At 44.3% G+C, this 15,808-nt stretch overlaps 1 protein-coding gene across 3 annotated transcripts; it reads right to left on the bottom strand.

Annotated features, from left to right (window-relative positions):
- Positions 1-7,417: 7,417 nt before the first annotated feature.
- On the bottom strand, positions 7,418-15,486 carry TNIP2 (TNFAIP3 interacting protein 2). 3 transcript variants are annotated; one of them, XM_065660546.1, is made up of 6 exons: positions 14,874-15,481; positions 12,069-12,374; positions 10,126-10,209; positions 9,433-9,714; positions 8,934-9,053; positions 7,418-8,454 (listed from the first exon to the last, which is right to left on the bottom strand). In XM_065660546.1, exons 1-6 carry the CDS (start codon positions 15,351-15,353, stop codon positions 8,173-8,175), a joined length of 1,554 nt encoding a protein of 517 aa, XP_065516618.1. In that variant the 5' UTR covers positions 15,354-15,481; the 3' UTR covers positions 7,418-8,172. The 3 variants fall into 3 exon arrangements, with proteins under 3 accessions (XP_065516618.1, XP_065516636.1, XP_065516626.1); XM_065660564.1 differs by having other exon boundaries at positions 15,264-15,462; XM_065660554.1 differs by lacking the exon at positions 9,433-9,714 and having other exon boundaries at positions 14,874-15,486.
- Between the last annotated feature and the right edge of the window lie 322 nt (positions 15,487-15,808).

Below are 15,808 nucleotides of genomic sequence, written 5' to 3'. Positions count from 1 at the left end.
GGCAGCCTGCTGTAGCTGACCCTGCTTTGAGGAGGGGCAGGTTGGACTAGATGATCTTCAGACCTTTCTCTCCCCAAGCTGAACTATTCAGTTGTTTTCATAAAGTTGCCATTGATTATGGGAGTCATAAATTTTACTTAGTTAAATAATTCATGCCTAGACCTGCTGTCTTCATTCAGAAGTTCCAGTAAGTTTCTTCTTGTGTTTCCTTTAGGTACTGGCTCCATGCCCATGTCCCTTTCTGTGACATGTAATTCCTGTCTTGCACGCATACAGAAATTTCCAGTATTGATTTAATGGATGCCTAAATGCTATTCCACTGTTTATTTCCTTAAAATCCCTTCCTTCATGGTCAGTCTTGGCTTCCAAATCAGTAACCTTTTATAGCCTTTTGATGTGTTTATATTATCCGCTTTCATATTTGACCTCTCACTTGCAAAGATCTGGAGTGGAAATTCCAAATGCCAGACACACAAACACAAGTTGACATTTTCTGAACCTGTAGTCTACAGCTCTTGCTTCAAAGAGATTCTGGCCTTCCAAATGTGAAGGATCCTGCAGTGCTTACACTGGGGTCTGAGTTCATTACCTGCCTCAGCTGTCAGCCTCTTGTGTAGATCAGACTCATCTTGACTCGAGAGCAATTGCATCAGTAGTTGGAGTAATTGCACCAGTATAAACAACTCTGTAGCTACAGGTTGTACTGGTTTGGTGCACTGAAGAGCTGAAGGACTGTTTCAGGTTGTGTTGCTACTACAAGTGGGGTTGGGGATGCTGGAGACTTGCTCATTGTTCTGTAGCTGGGATTTTTAGTTAATATAACTTTAAAAGGTTTGGTGCATTATTTGCTTTTTTAACGCACTTAAAAAGGGCCTGGTTGCTTGTAATCATTTAAGTACATAACCCCCAAATGTGGACACAGCCTTAAACTACAGCAGTGCGTCAGGTCTCAGGGTTAGCCTCTTTGACCTGGGCATGTCAAATTGGTGACTACCTACAGGTGTGGGTTAATGCAACTTGCTAGCTCTTGCATAAAACAGCTGAGACAACTCAGGCAGGGGCAATCACAGGTTTGTCCCATTGAAATGATGTCAAAGCGATTGCACTGTTCACACAAAGCTCTTCCTGGTCTGTGTTAGCATCATCTCTAGAAGAACTGCAGGGATGCCCCTGTATTGTGCAAGGTGTCACAAAGCTTAAGTAAGTCACAGCTGTCTGTCTTCCTCAAGCTGAAAGCTGCATGGAAGAGACTGGAGCTTGACTTTTGAAGTCCACTCAAACATCAGCTCCTTTAAGCCTTATAACAATATTAACACCAGCTTGTAGACAAACTGCTCAAAGGTTCAGAAGAATCACTTAAGTACACAAGCCAAGCCTCTTACTTACAGATATTGGGGTCCTTTTCTGTAGATGCTGGGGACATTGTGTGGCCCTCTGGTTAAGGAAGCAACTTAAGAGATGAATTTTGTGAAAATCTCTTACAAGCTATTATCTGTTCTCGCTATTTGTTTTTGCACTACTGCAGCAAAACGGAAATACTTGCAAGTATATCTCTTTTATATACGTAGCATAGGCATCTCTCATATATATAGCACAGGCATCCTTTTGGGGCTTGACTCAAAATCATTCAGTTGCTCAGAGTCTAAAAGAGGTCCAGCTATACAGTTTGGTGGCTGCAGGTGGTTTACAGCTGCTGGGAACACAAAGGCACAACCTGACTCCAGAGGAGAGTAGAAGGTGGCACTCTCCTGCCTTTCCAGGCTGCAAGAGTGGCTTTCATTGCTCAAGTATTTCCCAGCCTTGTTACTGCCCAGTGTGTGTAACAACTTGATAGTAAAACATGCAAGAGAGTACAGCAGAGGGGAGAGTGTCCTTATGCTGTTTTGCAACACTGCACATTTGAAGTTCCTCAGCTGTGCTAAGAGGAAGTTGTTACTGAGTTTTGCTGCCATTTAAGGAAGGTTAAAGCTCCAGTAAACTTTCTCTGAGGCGTCACCTGGAAACCACAGAGGTACAAATTCATATTTGCCCACTGCCTGTTGAAGATGCCACCAGGATGAAGGTTAGGACAAGGTGAGCGCAAACCCTGATTTGAGGAGCAAGGCAAGAACAGTGCACTCTGCGTTGCTCAGGAGCTACACTTCTCAGCACACACTGTTCTAACCCTCCAGGGGTTGCTGTCAGGAGTTGAAGATTTTGATATTTCATAGGAGGGGGCTCAATACCGTGTGACCAGTGTGTGTAGGTGCAACAAAACCAAGCCTCGGAACAGTTCACAAAGTTGTTGCCCATTCTTTGGGTGACGGTGATGAGGTTGTGCTGATAGGGATCAACCACTAGTTTAGAGCTTAAATGAGGACTGGTTTTGATGGAGGGCAGAGAGTCCCCTTATCACAGCAGCCAAGATCAAAGGAAGATCCCTTTTCCTCTGGAGTTGTCTGGTTCCCATCTGCCAGCTATTGCTGGGGTTGGCACAGAAGAAAGCTCTGTCCTTAGTCCTTGGGAAGGTGAGAATAGAACTTGCAGAAGGTGGAGCAGGTGCTTAGTGCTGAGGTCAAAAAGCAGCTGAGAACCACTAGATTAGATCTGCATCACTGAGGGCAAGTTCAGATGGTGGGAAGGAGTAGGATGCCCTTTTAGTCTGCACTTAGCTGTGGTGAGCATGAGTCACTTCACATCCCACCGGTCCCCCTTTCTCTTAATAATGTTGTTCCTTGGGTGTCTGTGGACCTTTGCATGCACCCCTGGATGCTCGAGCTTCTCTGAGATGTGGGGGTCATGGCCAGCACGAGGGCTGAATCCTGTGTGGGTGTCTGAGCTCCTTTCTTGACTCCTTTCCCCCTCAAATGAGGTGGTATGGGGCCCAGATGGTGGGTGCAGGTGGCTGGTTCACACACACACTACAGCTGGCCAGGCCCAGTGAGACTGGCAGGGGCACAGCTGGAGGGGACCACAGCTTGGCACCTTGTCCTCTGCACCAGCAAGGCACTGTTCCCTTGGTGCAGGCTTTTGCCTTAGCGGAGAAAGTCCTGAGAAGCCCAGGTTGCAGTGGAGCAGGACATGAAGCTGTGAAACCCTCTGTCCCTTTTGGCCATGCCACTTGGGGCTGTGCAGGGGAGGTTTGGGATGGGCTGGAGGAAGTCTGGCTGCAGCAAGAACCAAGCAGCTCAGCAAGGCATAGGAGTGTGCTAGTGCTGGGCAAAGAACTGACAGGGCAGACACCAGGCTTGCCTGGTAATGTGTGTGTCCCTCCTGTAAAAACTGCCTGTGATATTTGTGTGTAACCGAGAAGGTGCCTATTGGCAGTTAAAAAACCCAACAAACTGGCACAAATGCTTTTTGTGTGAAGCAGATTTGACAAAGAGACTGGGTGGGTGCTAATATTCTCCTTGAGAAATTAGGGTGTGTGAAAGCCTTGGGCAAGGTGTGTGACAGCAAGGAGATGGATGTCAGCACCAGCAGCCAGAGTTGCCCTGCTCATGGGTGCTCAGCCCACCCATCATACAGCTCTGCAGAAGGCTGTAGTGCTGCAGGGATGGCCCAGGGAAGGATGGTGAGGAACCAAGTGTAGTTAAGCCAAGTACACACTTCAAATGGGTTTTGTGCCTTCTAGAAATAAGCAGTCTCATAACCCACCATCTGGTTCAGTGTTATCCACAGCAGAGCACCATGTGCTATGAAAGAGAGGCCATCAGCCATTATCAACACCACACACTCAGTACATGCTGTGAAGAGTTCCTGCACCAGCAGCTTCTTACCAGTAAATATGAAAAGAGGAGGAAAGAGTGGATGTACTAAAGAGAAAGGGGAAGGATGCACTGGGCAGCAGTGGGAATGGAGACACACAAGTGCTGTGCTGCTTGGGGTGGTTGGTGCCTTTCCGCAACCCCTGTGTAAGCAGTTACTGCAGCACCTTGTACATCCCCACCAGACCTTGGAGGAGCTCTGTCCCCCAGGCAGGACAGCCTGCAGCAGGGGACACTTCAGTGAGGCTGCTGGGCTGGTGCTCAGCCCTTAGCAAGTGAATTGAGGCATCTGTTGAGCAGGCAGGAGGGCTTAACCTGATACCCTGACCCTCTGCTGAGGTCCTGCTGGGTTGACTGAGTGCCTTTTAAGTGCTTCTTACGCTTTAGGTTTTTAGCTGACGCTCCCCTCCTCCCTGCAGCTGACAGCTACTGGAGCACGGTACTAGGAGATATTAGTACAGCATACTTTGAATTCACATAGATTTTGTAGAAAAAGAGTTCCCTTTTTTAGAATGAGAACACTGTTGTTCTGAGTACAACCGTGTGGCATCTTGTTTGGAATTTCCCTTGCTTTCTATATATACACATGCAGCAAAGCCACAGGAAATGGAAGTTTTAAAAAAATACCATAGAGCATAGGTATCTGCTCCTTGAACAAGTTTTATTCTTGTAGTCAGTTTTATTATTAGTGAGCGGTTAACCTCGCCTTGTCATTTAAGGCTTCTTCTTGAAAGATGTGATGTCCTAAATCACTGGAGGAAGAAGCAGGCATGGCTTGAAAAGTTGCAGAAGACCTGAGAAGCCTTTTTGGCCTTAGGCTGCCCATGCTACAGAAGACAGCATTATTGTTGATCTCTCTTGGGGGTTTTTGGGGTAGGGACCAACTTCTGAGGCTTCTCCCAGGCGTGTTTTCTGGGATGCAGTGAGTTAGTCTTGCCGACAGCTGCTGCTGTGATAGTGCACTAAGGGCCTACATCCTAATTAAGTCCAGGAGTAATGAGAACCAGCAGTTAGAGGACAGATGGTCTGAACACCTTGTTGTTGGTGAGACAGCTGCTTAGGAGCTCTGAGCTTGTCCAGGGTCTGAACTCAGGCTGGTCTGGAGAGCAAACCTGAGGGAAGCTCACTTAGGGAAATATTTCAGAAGGGATGGACTGATCATGATGGTAACTGGACAAATACATCTTGGCAGCTCTTAATATGCCAAGACACATTCCTGCAAGCCCCAGAAGAGACAGTTACCTTGCTTCTACCTCCCAGCCTCCTTGGACCTACAGTGGTACCTTTTTCTGTCTTCTAGTATTGGCATGCCTCTCCAGAACGTCAGCAACTAGAGATTTACTGAAGCCCAAGCAGGGGTTTACTTTGCCTGATAACGGGGTTCATTTATCTTGGATGCCTTTTGTTGCCAATGCAGCAAATAAGGAACTGAGTGCCATACAGTCACATCACTTTTCTGTATGGTTTCAGGAGTCTCTTGTGTGAGGCCTTGTTGCTGCAGTTCTGCAGATGATGTGTGTTTCAGTGAACTAGTGTTGTACAAATGGATAATGAAAGTTCATAAAGTTTATGCTATTGAAGTTCCTTTCATTTTATGCAGTTACTTTCTTATTGCATGCTTTTATAGCTTGCTTTTAGGAAAGAAGATGGGTTGCTGTTTCCATTTAACCAAACAACACATGCACTAAGTGGATGGCCATTCAAGTGGCAAAGAAGACCAGTGGGAGGCCAGAAGGAGCTTTCCTTAATCTAAAGGTTCAAAAACTGCTGGGAACTTGTGGCTGCTTTCACTTCAGTACTGGGGCAGTGGAGCTGACAGGCTTTATGCATTCTGCTCTGCAAGCTGTAGATTGTGAATGTAGGTGGTTATGCTTGCTTGCAGGATGCCTTGATGTGTGTGCTTTGCCTGGTGAGGGGAGGGCAAGTAAAGATTTTCTAGTGTTTGCCCAAGAGATCTACCAGTGACTTCAGTGTAAAAGTCAAAGCACTGGGTAATAGACAAGTTTTCTTAGGAGGATAGGTTATGCCTTATAATCTTAAACAGTGTGTGTAACTGGGTTCTTGGTTAAGCCAAAACAAGAAAAAAACAGGTAAGGCGTTTTAGCAGCCCCCAAAAAACTCAGTAGGGAAATGGTAAAGTAAAATAGCTCTGAAGCAAGCTATTTTTATACTGAAAACAAGCAGGTCCGTCCTAGATTTTTGCCACAGGCATCCAAATTTCAGTCATCACTGCACAGCTTTAGGTGGTAGCTGGAATCTGTGCTTGATCTAGAACTTCATGTGTTTGTGTCTGTTGGTCCAGTGTGGTCCACACTGCAGGTACATCTTGCTTCCCAGCACTGGAGTGCCCTCCTTTCTTATAATTCGCACCAATCTGTCTCTGCTTTGACTTGGGACTAATTCATGGCTCTTGAATCTACAAGGATAGGTACAATTTATTTGTGTCCTACAGATTCTCACATCTAATTCTTGTATCTATTTCTAATAGTTGTAGGTCAGTTTGTCCAACTATAACCCACTGGGGCTAACCTAAGTAGATAGAAACCAATAGCAGACTTGAGCTTCTGACATATATTAAAGTAGTGATCATCCTAGTGCAATAAAGAAAAGGTGCTGCCAGGACCTAACTTACTGTATTACTGTGTTTCTAACTGTCTTGTAATGTCAATTACTGGGAAAAAAAGTCTGTATTCTGCTCTATCAGTCCTGTCAGTGTAGTATTGATGTACACTGAAGCTGTAAACAAGGCTTGTCTAATGAGAACAGCCAGGAAAAGTCAGATTAGTTTATGCCACAGGAAGTTTAATCATCTCTTTCTCAGCCTGAATTCTGTGGGCTGCATCTGATCTCTGAGGCCTTAAAAGGCAAGGTCTAAAATGGTCACTAAAAAAAAAGGGAAAGAAAAACATCTCTGCCTGTTTGTGCATGTTGTGTTGGGAAAACCAAGCTAGTAATCAATCATCACAGGTTTGCAATCAGTTCAAGATTAGATCGGTAAGAACTATTGCACCTGCACACAATGGCCTGGGCATCTTTTTTGGTAGTATCTCACCTAAGGCAGCATTGGCATCAACCATTATCTTCCTTTAAGGCTGTAGTGGCATCCTGAAAAGAAAGTATCAAGAAAAATAGCCACAATCTTCCGAAAGTGTAGTACTTGGAAGGAAGCAAGGCAGGAGTGTCGTTATACAAACCATTTTTCTTTAATTATGAAAGGTTATGGTTGCACTCAGCCTCTTTCTTTACTCTGTATCCCATTTTTAACTCTAGATCTGAGACAGTGAGAAATATCTGAAGCCAAGGCTGAAAAACCCTGTGGCCCTGTTATATCTGTACACTTTAGCTTCTGATACTTCTCAAAACAGGCCCCTGCTGCTCGTTAAAGTTATCTCCATTGCAGAGAGCATAAGAAGAAATATAAGCTAGCACTGGCACAGTCACAGATGTGTGGCAGGGTAGGGCCTTAAACATGTTCTTGTGCATCTTAAAGGTCATTCTTCCTCTCATAAATGAGGAGTGGTTTGTCAACATATTTGAAAATAGTCTGACACTGAGGTAATGAAATAACTTGTATCTGAAACCATGACATTTAGTTAGCCCTTAGTGCAGTTCCAGAGACTGTTTCACCTTTAAATACTTACACTGAAAGAGATTTTTGACCACTTTACTAATGTAGTAAAGCAATTGCACAATCACTTTTATTATAAAAATAATCCTTGGGTAAAATAGCAATACAGTCAATAGTTACACAAATACACATTTACAAATGTGTAAACAGGTAGTTAAGGCACAGAAAAAATAAATATCCCTCTACACTCTTTCTGTGCAAAAAAGACAGGCTGGTCTTAGTCAGTAACCAGCCCTTTTATGGTTTCTTCACTTCTCCTGATTTCAGTTGAACACAAGGATTTTCCGATGTGATGTCTGAAAGTTCAGCCTCAATAGACAAGAAAATACTTTCACTTTTAATCCAGACACAGCACAACAAGATTTTTACTGTCTTCTGCCAAAGGACTCCTCCCCTGTTCTTCAGCTTACATTTTTGGAAGGGGAGGAAAATCTCAAGGTCAGTCATTCGTTTTTCCCAAGCCTTCAAACTCCTGTAAAGAGTTAGACTCAAACACAACTCAAGCTGCGCTCTGAAGCTAACTACCACTGTATGTTTCAGTTTAGTCCGTAGCAGGATTTGCATTAAGCTTGCATTCCTTGTAGTTGTCAAAAATAATTCATAAAAACACTTTGCTTTATCTTGAAGCCTTTCATACAGTCCAAGAGAAGGTGAAATCAAGTCAGAGGTAGATACTGCTCATCCTCCTGATTCCTAAGAGCTGAATCACTCTGGCTTAGGACTGAAGGAGGTATGTCCAGAGCAAGGTTTTGCTGTCTATAGAGTAGTGATCGACTTAACACGCCTCACGCCATGTGGTCACTGGCAACATTCAGCAACATGCTTCAGGAATTCATCGCTGAGTTCATCACTGAAAAACCTCATACAGTGAGGGCATCTAAGTTCACCCTGTGCCCTGCCCTCGAGTTCCGAGTCTCTACTGTCCGCAGGAGGAGAGGCTTGTTCAGACTGGGAAGATGTCCTTCTCATGCCTGTTTGGCCTGGGCTATTGCCTCGTAGATGTTCAACGTTCGTCTGCACGTACATATGATTTTGGTTACCTATGTGAACTCTGAAACGACTGTTTGTGTCTCTTGAGTCCTAGAAAGAGAAAACAAGAGCTCTTGAAAAAGATGCACTAAAAAGATATTCTTCAATAGATTATTTTATCACTTTTATCTGAAACACTGCTCATGGTTTGATCAGAAGATTTGTAAGTAAAATATGCATCAGGTTTTGTAATTTTATTAATAAAGTTGTAAAGACGTTGTAGGAAACACAGAATAGAGCCACTATGCCACTGTGTCACAAGTCATAGCCATCCTTCTCTTCCTTCCAAGAAATCACCATTGCTACGTTGATCCAAAATAGAAGGAAAACGGACTGGGAAGCGGTATTATGTTTGTATTGGGAAGCATCTCCACTAAAACTGACTGATAAAATGTAAGTTTCTGATAACGGCACTGAGATGAAATGGTTTTAGAAGTACTGAATTATTTCTAAGTATACTTAAAAGTATCTTTTAGTCCTGAATCCTGTTGATGTGCTTTAATTGAAAAAGTAGCATGTTGCTTCCTTACCTGTCTTCTTGCTAGCTGGTGCTGCAGGCATGCAATTTCTGTCTGAAGCTCTTGTATTTTGGTCTGTGCTCGTTCTCTGTCTGATCTCTCAGATGTGAAATCATCTTTATAAACTAGGACCTGGAAAACAGAGTTCTTGTGTTAATATTTTAGGAATTACAACGCTGGCAGGTTAGATCAAAACGTTGAGGTTGCGATTCCTTTGTTTGTAAACACTTATTCCCATAATCTCAGTATCTTCTCTGTCATATCTGTACTTCAAAAGTATTTATATTTCTTCTTCAGATCTTCCATATTTTGTATTAAAGCCAGCAGAACTGCATGCAGATCTGTAAGTAGTGGGTGGGTTTTCTTTAAATCTGTTAAGTATCTCTGTAGCCAAATGTGGCAAGCCAAGTGGCAAACATCAAAGGAAATGATTTCATTTTCCCCCCTTAGACTTCAGTGGTCTGGAGAGAAACTAAGAATTCCTGCCTCTAGGAAAAAGAAACTTAATGACCTGTTGCTCCAGCATTTGTATGCGCTCATTATCTCCTTCACTAGCCTTCTTCACATCTTCTAATTCTCTCTTTGTTTTTATGCATTCAGTCATTTTTTCTTCCAGAAGCTTGTTTAACCGGAATATCTCCTTGCGCATCAGGTCAGAATTTGTCGGTGCTGAAGCTAGGGCGGGCTGCTGCTCCAGTTGTGCCTTCATCTCTTTTAGCTGCAAGTGGAGTCGCTTCACATACTCATCCCTACTCGCATCGTATTTCTGCCATTTGGCATTTAAGTCTTCCACCTGAAAGATTACCCAAGAGAGTCATGAAGAACATGAAGACATAAACATGAAGACATACACTTCCAAGCTTTCACGGAGTGCTTATGTGTGCAGGACCAAAAGTCTTTAGAAGATGGAGGTCGCCATGGCCTAGTGCTGTTCTCCTGGGATGGAATGCTGATGCATGGAAGGAACATGAAAATTTTCTTCTGCAGTGTATTTTTAAGAACAAAAACCCCAGTATCTTCAAAAATTATGTAAGCAGTTGTTCTCAGCTAAGGAACAAAGACTGTTTGCCATGTTGAAAAGATAAGGTTTGGACTTGCATTAAACTGCCATTTAATTAGATTACCAGGCCTTACCTATTCCAAATGTACTATAATTCAAAATACTTTATCAAATCTTAACCTTGTACAAAATGAAAGTACTCACGTGAGCTACTTTTTGTTTTAACATCCTGTTTTCATCTTGTAGGCTGCAGATAAGAGCTTGAAGTGAAGTTTCATTGTCTAAAAGCTGTAATTTTTAGAAAAAGGAAGTGTTACTTTAACATAAAAATCTCAAATGCTACTTAGCTATGCTGTTAATCTTTTCTAAGTTCCTCTAGAAGTGTTTGCTATCAGTGAAACAAACACATCTAGCTCTATCTCTTTATAGTATATTTCTAAATAATAATAGTATAGCCTACAGTTTTTATTATTAATAAAGCAAAAAGGTACTCAGATTTTTGCCACCTTGGTATTGCTTTTTAAGTAGATCTGTGTGGTGTCATGAAAACATATCTGCCTTACCAAATTCTGAGCCTACTGAAGGAAAAAAGAAAAATACCCCACATTTTACATGCATGAGGGTCTACCTGATGACAACATTTTACAGGAACTCCTTGGAAACTACTTGTTTGGAGTAGAGGAACGCATGACAAAGACACAGATGTGCCTTCATCTTGCTTTGTTGTTACTGTCAATTTTGGCCACTACTAGGAAGAAATTACTGGGGGGGAAAAAAACAACACAACCCTGCTTGCTAAATAATTAACTAAAATGATACCTTTTTTTACAGTTGTGACATCTGCTTAAAAAAACCCCGGTGTACATGAGTAATACAGAACACTTTTGTACAAAATTCCCTAGAATCAGCTAGTAATTGCATCTGAAATTTCTCTTCTTCAACAGGGAAGTCCCCACGGTATAAGGTTAGCTACTTATTACACATATCGAAGTCAATCAAGTTTCCTGTCTATCAATTACACGTAAAATATGATAATACCAAATGCTTCGAGTCTCTTTAAAAGTCCTTTTTTCTTAGATCTAGTCAACCTCTAACTATTTCTTACAGGTAAGTGATGTGAATAAGTTTTCTGTGGAAATGCTCCTGGGTTATTTTATGACGCGTAAGTGCACGCATATGGAGTTTTATGATAAAAGCAAAGATGAGTGGTCATGTGAAACATGGCATTACTGCTACAAAGCAGTAAGAACATGAGACAATTACTCTTTCTTGTGAGAACTAGCTGTAGCATCCTACTCAATACTCCAATCTGTTACTGGAGACAGCACCTCTAATGTTATTTCTTTATGGTATTATAAATTACCTAATAATTACTCTGAACCATCATGTCTTCTGGAACAACAGACCAGGATCTACCTCTACCCTACACTGGAAAGCTTCAGCTAAGGTGAAGATGCAGCAAAAACACACAGGCATTAAGTACACTGAAATCCAGGTGTTTCTTTTTGCCCCTCAGTAGCATTTCTGCCACCTTCCTATCTAAACCTCCCTGCTGGAGAGAAACATTGCCCTGCACTGGGAAGCTGGGGGAAAAAGCCCAGAGCAAAGAAACAAAGGTAAGACACCTTGACTTCTTCCCTAACCAGCTTTCTGTAGGTCTGTACTATGTGTACAAAGCCAAATCATGACCTGAGCCCATGCTAGAGAGTTCTTAATACTACTTTAAAATATCTCTGTTTTGTGGTGATTTAGATGCTAAAAAATGAGGAGATACCACCTTCTTAAGTGCAGCACCATCTAGTGATGCACAGAAGCATGCTGTGGTATAAAGATCCTGTCTCCTGTTTATACAGGGAAGAACTGTAATCATGGAATTGCTGAGGTTGGAAGGGACCTCTCAGGATTCTCTTCTCTCAAAATAAAGCCTCTGGTGGTGAGACGGCCAAAACGCAAGGCACTGACAACTGTTTCCATCCCAAATTGTTAGTACTCAGAATTACTTAGAGCTTGCCATGATAGCCTTTTCACCCTACATGAAATTATATAAGTGGATGTTTCTCACCATTCCCCCATTACAACTATCACATTGTAATTAACACCTCGGAAGGTAGTAAGACTTTAAAGAAATATAGTAGCAGTAAAAATACCTGATTAGGTCTTTCAGTGGGTATCTGGTCATCTGAACTCCCCTTCTCTTTTCTTTGCTTCTCTTCTAGACATTTTGCCAGATGTTGACACATTTCAGCTGTGGAAGCTAATTTACGTTGAAGTTGGTGCATTTCGTCAGTGAGTGAACGGCACAAAACATCGCTGGTGGCCTGAGCCTTCTCTCTCTCTGCCAAGCTCTTCTGAAGTCGCAAGATTTCTCTCTCCTTTTCATATGGAGGCTTGTTTATCATCTGCTGTATCTCTCCATTTTTCTCCTCTAGTTGTTGGTTCAGCTTCTGTACTTCCTAAACACAAAGGAGAGGGGAAGTTACTGAAAACTAAGGTGAACTCAAAAGCCAAAATATGTCTAAGACTGAATTCCATATTGCCATAACTCCATATCACTCCCTGCAAAGTACTTAAAAAGTCAAGTCCAACTCATTTATAGATAATCACTTGACCTTGGAACTGACAGATCAGTCAAAATCAGGAACTGCTCAGACAGCTATACAAGCAGCTCCTAGTCAGTAGAATGCAGGGGAAAAACCCAGCAAAAATTCAGGATGATTTTATGGTAAGTGATTTTATGGTAAGATAAGCAGCAGCAGCAACAAAGTAACAACAGAACTTACAAGAAACAAAGTAGTTTAAAAGGAGTAACTACCGAGCGGGAGAAATGCTTACTGGTCCTGCTTTCTAAATTACCATATAGTAGAGATTTGCTTTAGAAAAAAGGGGAACTGCAAAGTCATCTTATCAAAACCAGTGAGGTGTATTCATTGCCTGGAACTGTCAGAAGACAAAGCAGAGTGAGCATACACAGCAAGTTTCCCACCCGGGAAAGGATGAGTGCTAAGGACAATCAAACAGTAAATGAAATCCCTGTGCGAGCAGTGACTCTGTTTTGGCCATAGCTGACTGTCCAAGGCACATGTCCAACGGGCTTCAACATGCTCTTAGGGAACAATTGTGTATCTTGTTGCTGCATGTTCTTATTGATTTGGATGCTTTGTGGGATCGTCCACACTGCATTAAGTTATATATCCGCAAGTGTTTTGAGAAGGAAGAGGTTTGCTTGCCAACTGGGTTAACCCAGGTGATTCCATGCATCCAAGGTACACCAGTCTCAAGTTTGATATCCTCAAAAGTAGCAGGTGCTGGCAACAGAAACCTCCGCAGCACTGCTCCTCCAGAATCAACGATGCCCTGGATGCCATCATAGACCATGAAACAGGTACAAGCTTGATTCTACCCTTCCAGTTCTTCAGGAGTGCAGGAGCACTCTCCTTTCCCAGCATGCAGGCCTCTGACTTCACAAAGTATCTGCTGTTGTTATTTTTAGCGACAGTGATTTCAGTGTTCCTAACTGGACATAAAATATTTTTTTCTAAAAAAGAATAAAATTCATATCTAACTTAAAGAAAATAGCACTTGCTCTTACTGCTGATGTGCAAGTTCTTTAGCATCATGCTAAATGCTAAATTTTCCCTTCACTATAAAGACATTTAGACTTCAAAATATATTCAGATCCCGTAGATTTGTCATCTATCTGCAAAGTGTCAGTAAGATCATCTCTTACTACAAATTTCCGTACATGAACTTATTTAAATGTATTTTAGGTGAGTGTCATATATGGAAAATGTTTTGTATAAGCATTAGGTCAGGAGATTTCTTATGACAAAAAATACTTGTTTCAGTTTTAAGCATTGCTTGTCAGTTTGGAAATTACTTTCTGCACCTTCATATAGGAAGAAATGCTTTAAAATTCTTTAAGCATTTCAGGTTGAACATCGGGAAAGTCTCAATGACAGTAACAAAACCAGCACTTGTGGCAGATGGAAGGGAATGCAATGTTGAGACTTTATCTTATCATAAGATACCAATTTCCCTCATTTATCTCCTCACAATCCAGACTTGCCAAGTACTTCTCTAAGTAGAAAAGTGCTGCTTTAATGTCAGTACAAAAATCCATTTTTAAGTGCACTTAAAAAGCCCAAGAAAACAACACTGTAATAGAAAAAGTGGTGGCATCAGTTGTTTATCTTACAGAACAAAGCTGTTGCATCTGATAAAGAGGAGGATCTTCAGTAAGTAATATTTAACTTTGAAATTAGGGGGGTTTCCTGTATTTCCATCTCCTTGTGAGAATAATTGCACGAAGATGTATAATACCACGCTAAGTTTTTGAGTTCGGGTGTTACAGTTTATCTTCTTGAATTTAATGCAGTGGACGCTACTGTTGGATACAGATGGCTGAGCTGCTTTTGAGTCTGACTCTGGGCACACAGCAAGAACTTGTAAGACCAAGGTCTGTCAAACTGCATTGCAGCGGGCAGAACACTCACTCTCCTGTCCTGGCTCACTCAAACCAAGTGGGGAAATTCTGACTGGACACAACAGGAAAATCCTCACAATGAGAACAATCAGCCATTGGAATAATCTCCCCAGGGAAGTGGTGGATTCCCCAACACTTTCCAGATTCGGCTGGTCAGGGTGCTGGAACATCTAGTCTAGATCATACTTTGCCAGGAACGCTTGGACCTGAGGTCCCTGGTATTCTACTGTTCCATGCCTGATTCTAAGTTGTCAGCGCTGGCGCACCCTGGTCTGTTTCCGTAAACGCGAGTCTGCATGCAAAAGGCCCACATCCTCCGTTCGAGACAACCACCGCAGGACACACTAAGCCTGAACTACTCAATTTTGGCTAGAGAGGAGCGCTCAAACGCGTCTCCGCGGTGACCACCGCCGCCTTTCGCCCAGGTCCTGCCTGGCCAGCGCCAGCTGCGGGGCACTCGCGGTTTTACCTGGCTCAAGGCCTCCACTCTCTGCGCCGAGAGCCGCTCGCTGTCCCGGAGCTGCTCCCGGGCCTGGCCCAGCTGCTCCAGCAAGCTCTCCACCAGCGACAGCGCCGGCTCCGCGCCCGCAGGCCCCGCCTCGCCGCCCGCCGCCGGCTGCGGCTGCTGCGGCCGCCGGGCCAGGCTGCTCCGCAGGTCCCGGATCGTGGCCTCCTTGGCAGCCAGCTGCAGCTGGAGGTGCTTCAGCTGCTGAGCGGACTCGTGGTACAAGGTGCAGAGCGCGTTGTACCGAGGCACTTTATTCTTCAAGCTCTTGTTCTCCCGGTGCAGCTTCTCCAGCGTCTCCTCCACCTGCTTGAAGCGGGCCGCCAAGGGGTCCGTGCTGCTGCCCTCGCTTACCGAGCACATGGCCGGGGAGGGTGAGCCGCGATCCCGCTGCTGCCCCTTTTCTCCCTTCTCCAGGGCGAGCAGTAACCCGGCCAGGTGCATATAAACCCGCAGAGGAGCCAGGCAGGGCTGGGGCGGCTGCCGCTGTTGTCGCTGCCGCTTCGCTCTTCCGCCTTGCCGCCGGGGGAGGAGGATGGCCGCCCTCCTTTAAGGGCTCGCAGGACCCGCCTGCTGCCCTTCCCCACCGCTTTCCTACGGCGCGGGCCGGGCCGCGCTCCGCCCCTGGAGAGGGGGAACCCCGCGGCGGGGGAGCAGCCCCGGGGGCAAGGCCGGCCGGGGAACCCCGGGGAGGGGGAAAAGAGAGGAGGGCGAGGGGGCCCGGGCCCGGAGAGGGCCGAAGGCTGCGGCGAGCGGCTGAGGGACGGGAAGTGCGGGCGGGGCGAGGGGAAGGCGGCTGAGGGGAACGAGGGGGGAGATGCTGAGGAGGGGCCGCTGCGGGGGCTCCGGGCGGAAAGGGGCCGCGGCAGCCGCTCGGGGAGGAGCGAGCTGTGCCGAGC

This window comes from Lathamus discolor, chromosome 1 (genome assembly GCF_037157495.1).
Source record: "Lathamus discolor isolate bLatDis1 chromosome 1, bLatDis1.hap1, whole genome shotgun sequence".
NCBI classification, from domain to species: Eukaryota; Metazoa; Chordata; class Aves; order Psittaciformes; family Psittacidae; genus Lathamus; species Lathamus discolor.
The sequence above is the reverse complement of the archived record's forward strand: the minus strand, read 5'-3'. Positions and strand labels throughout refer to the sequence as shown.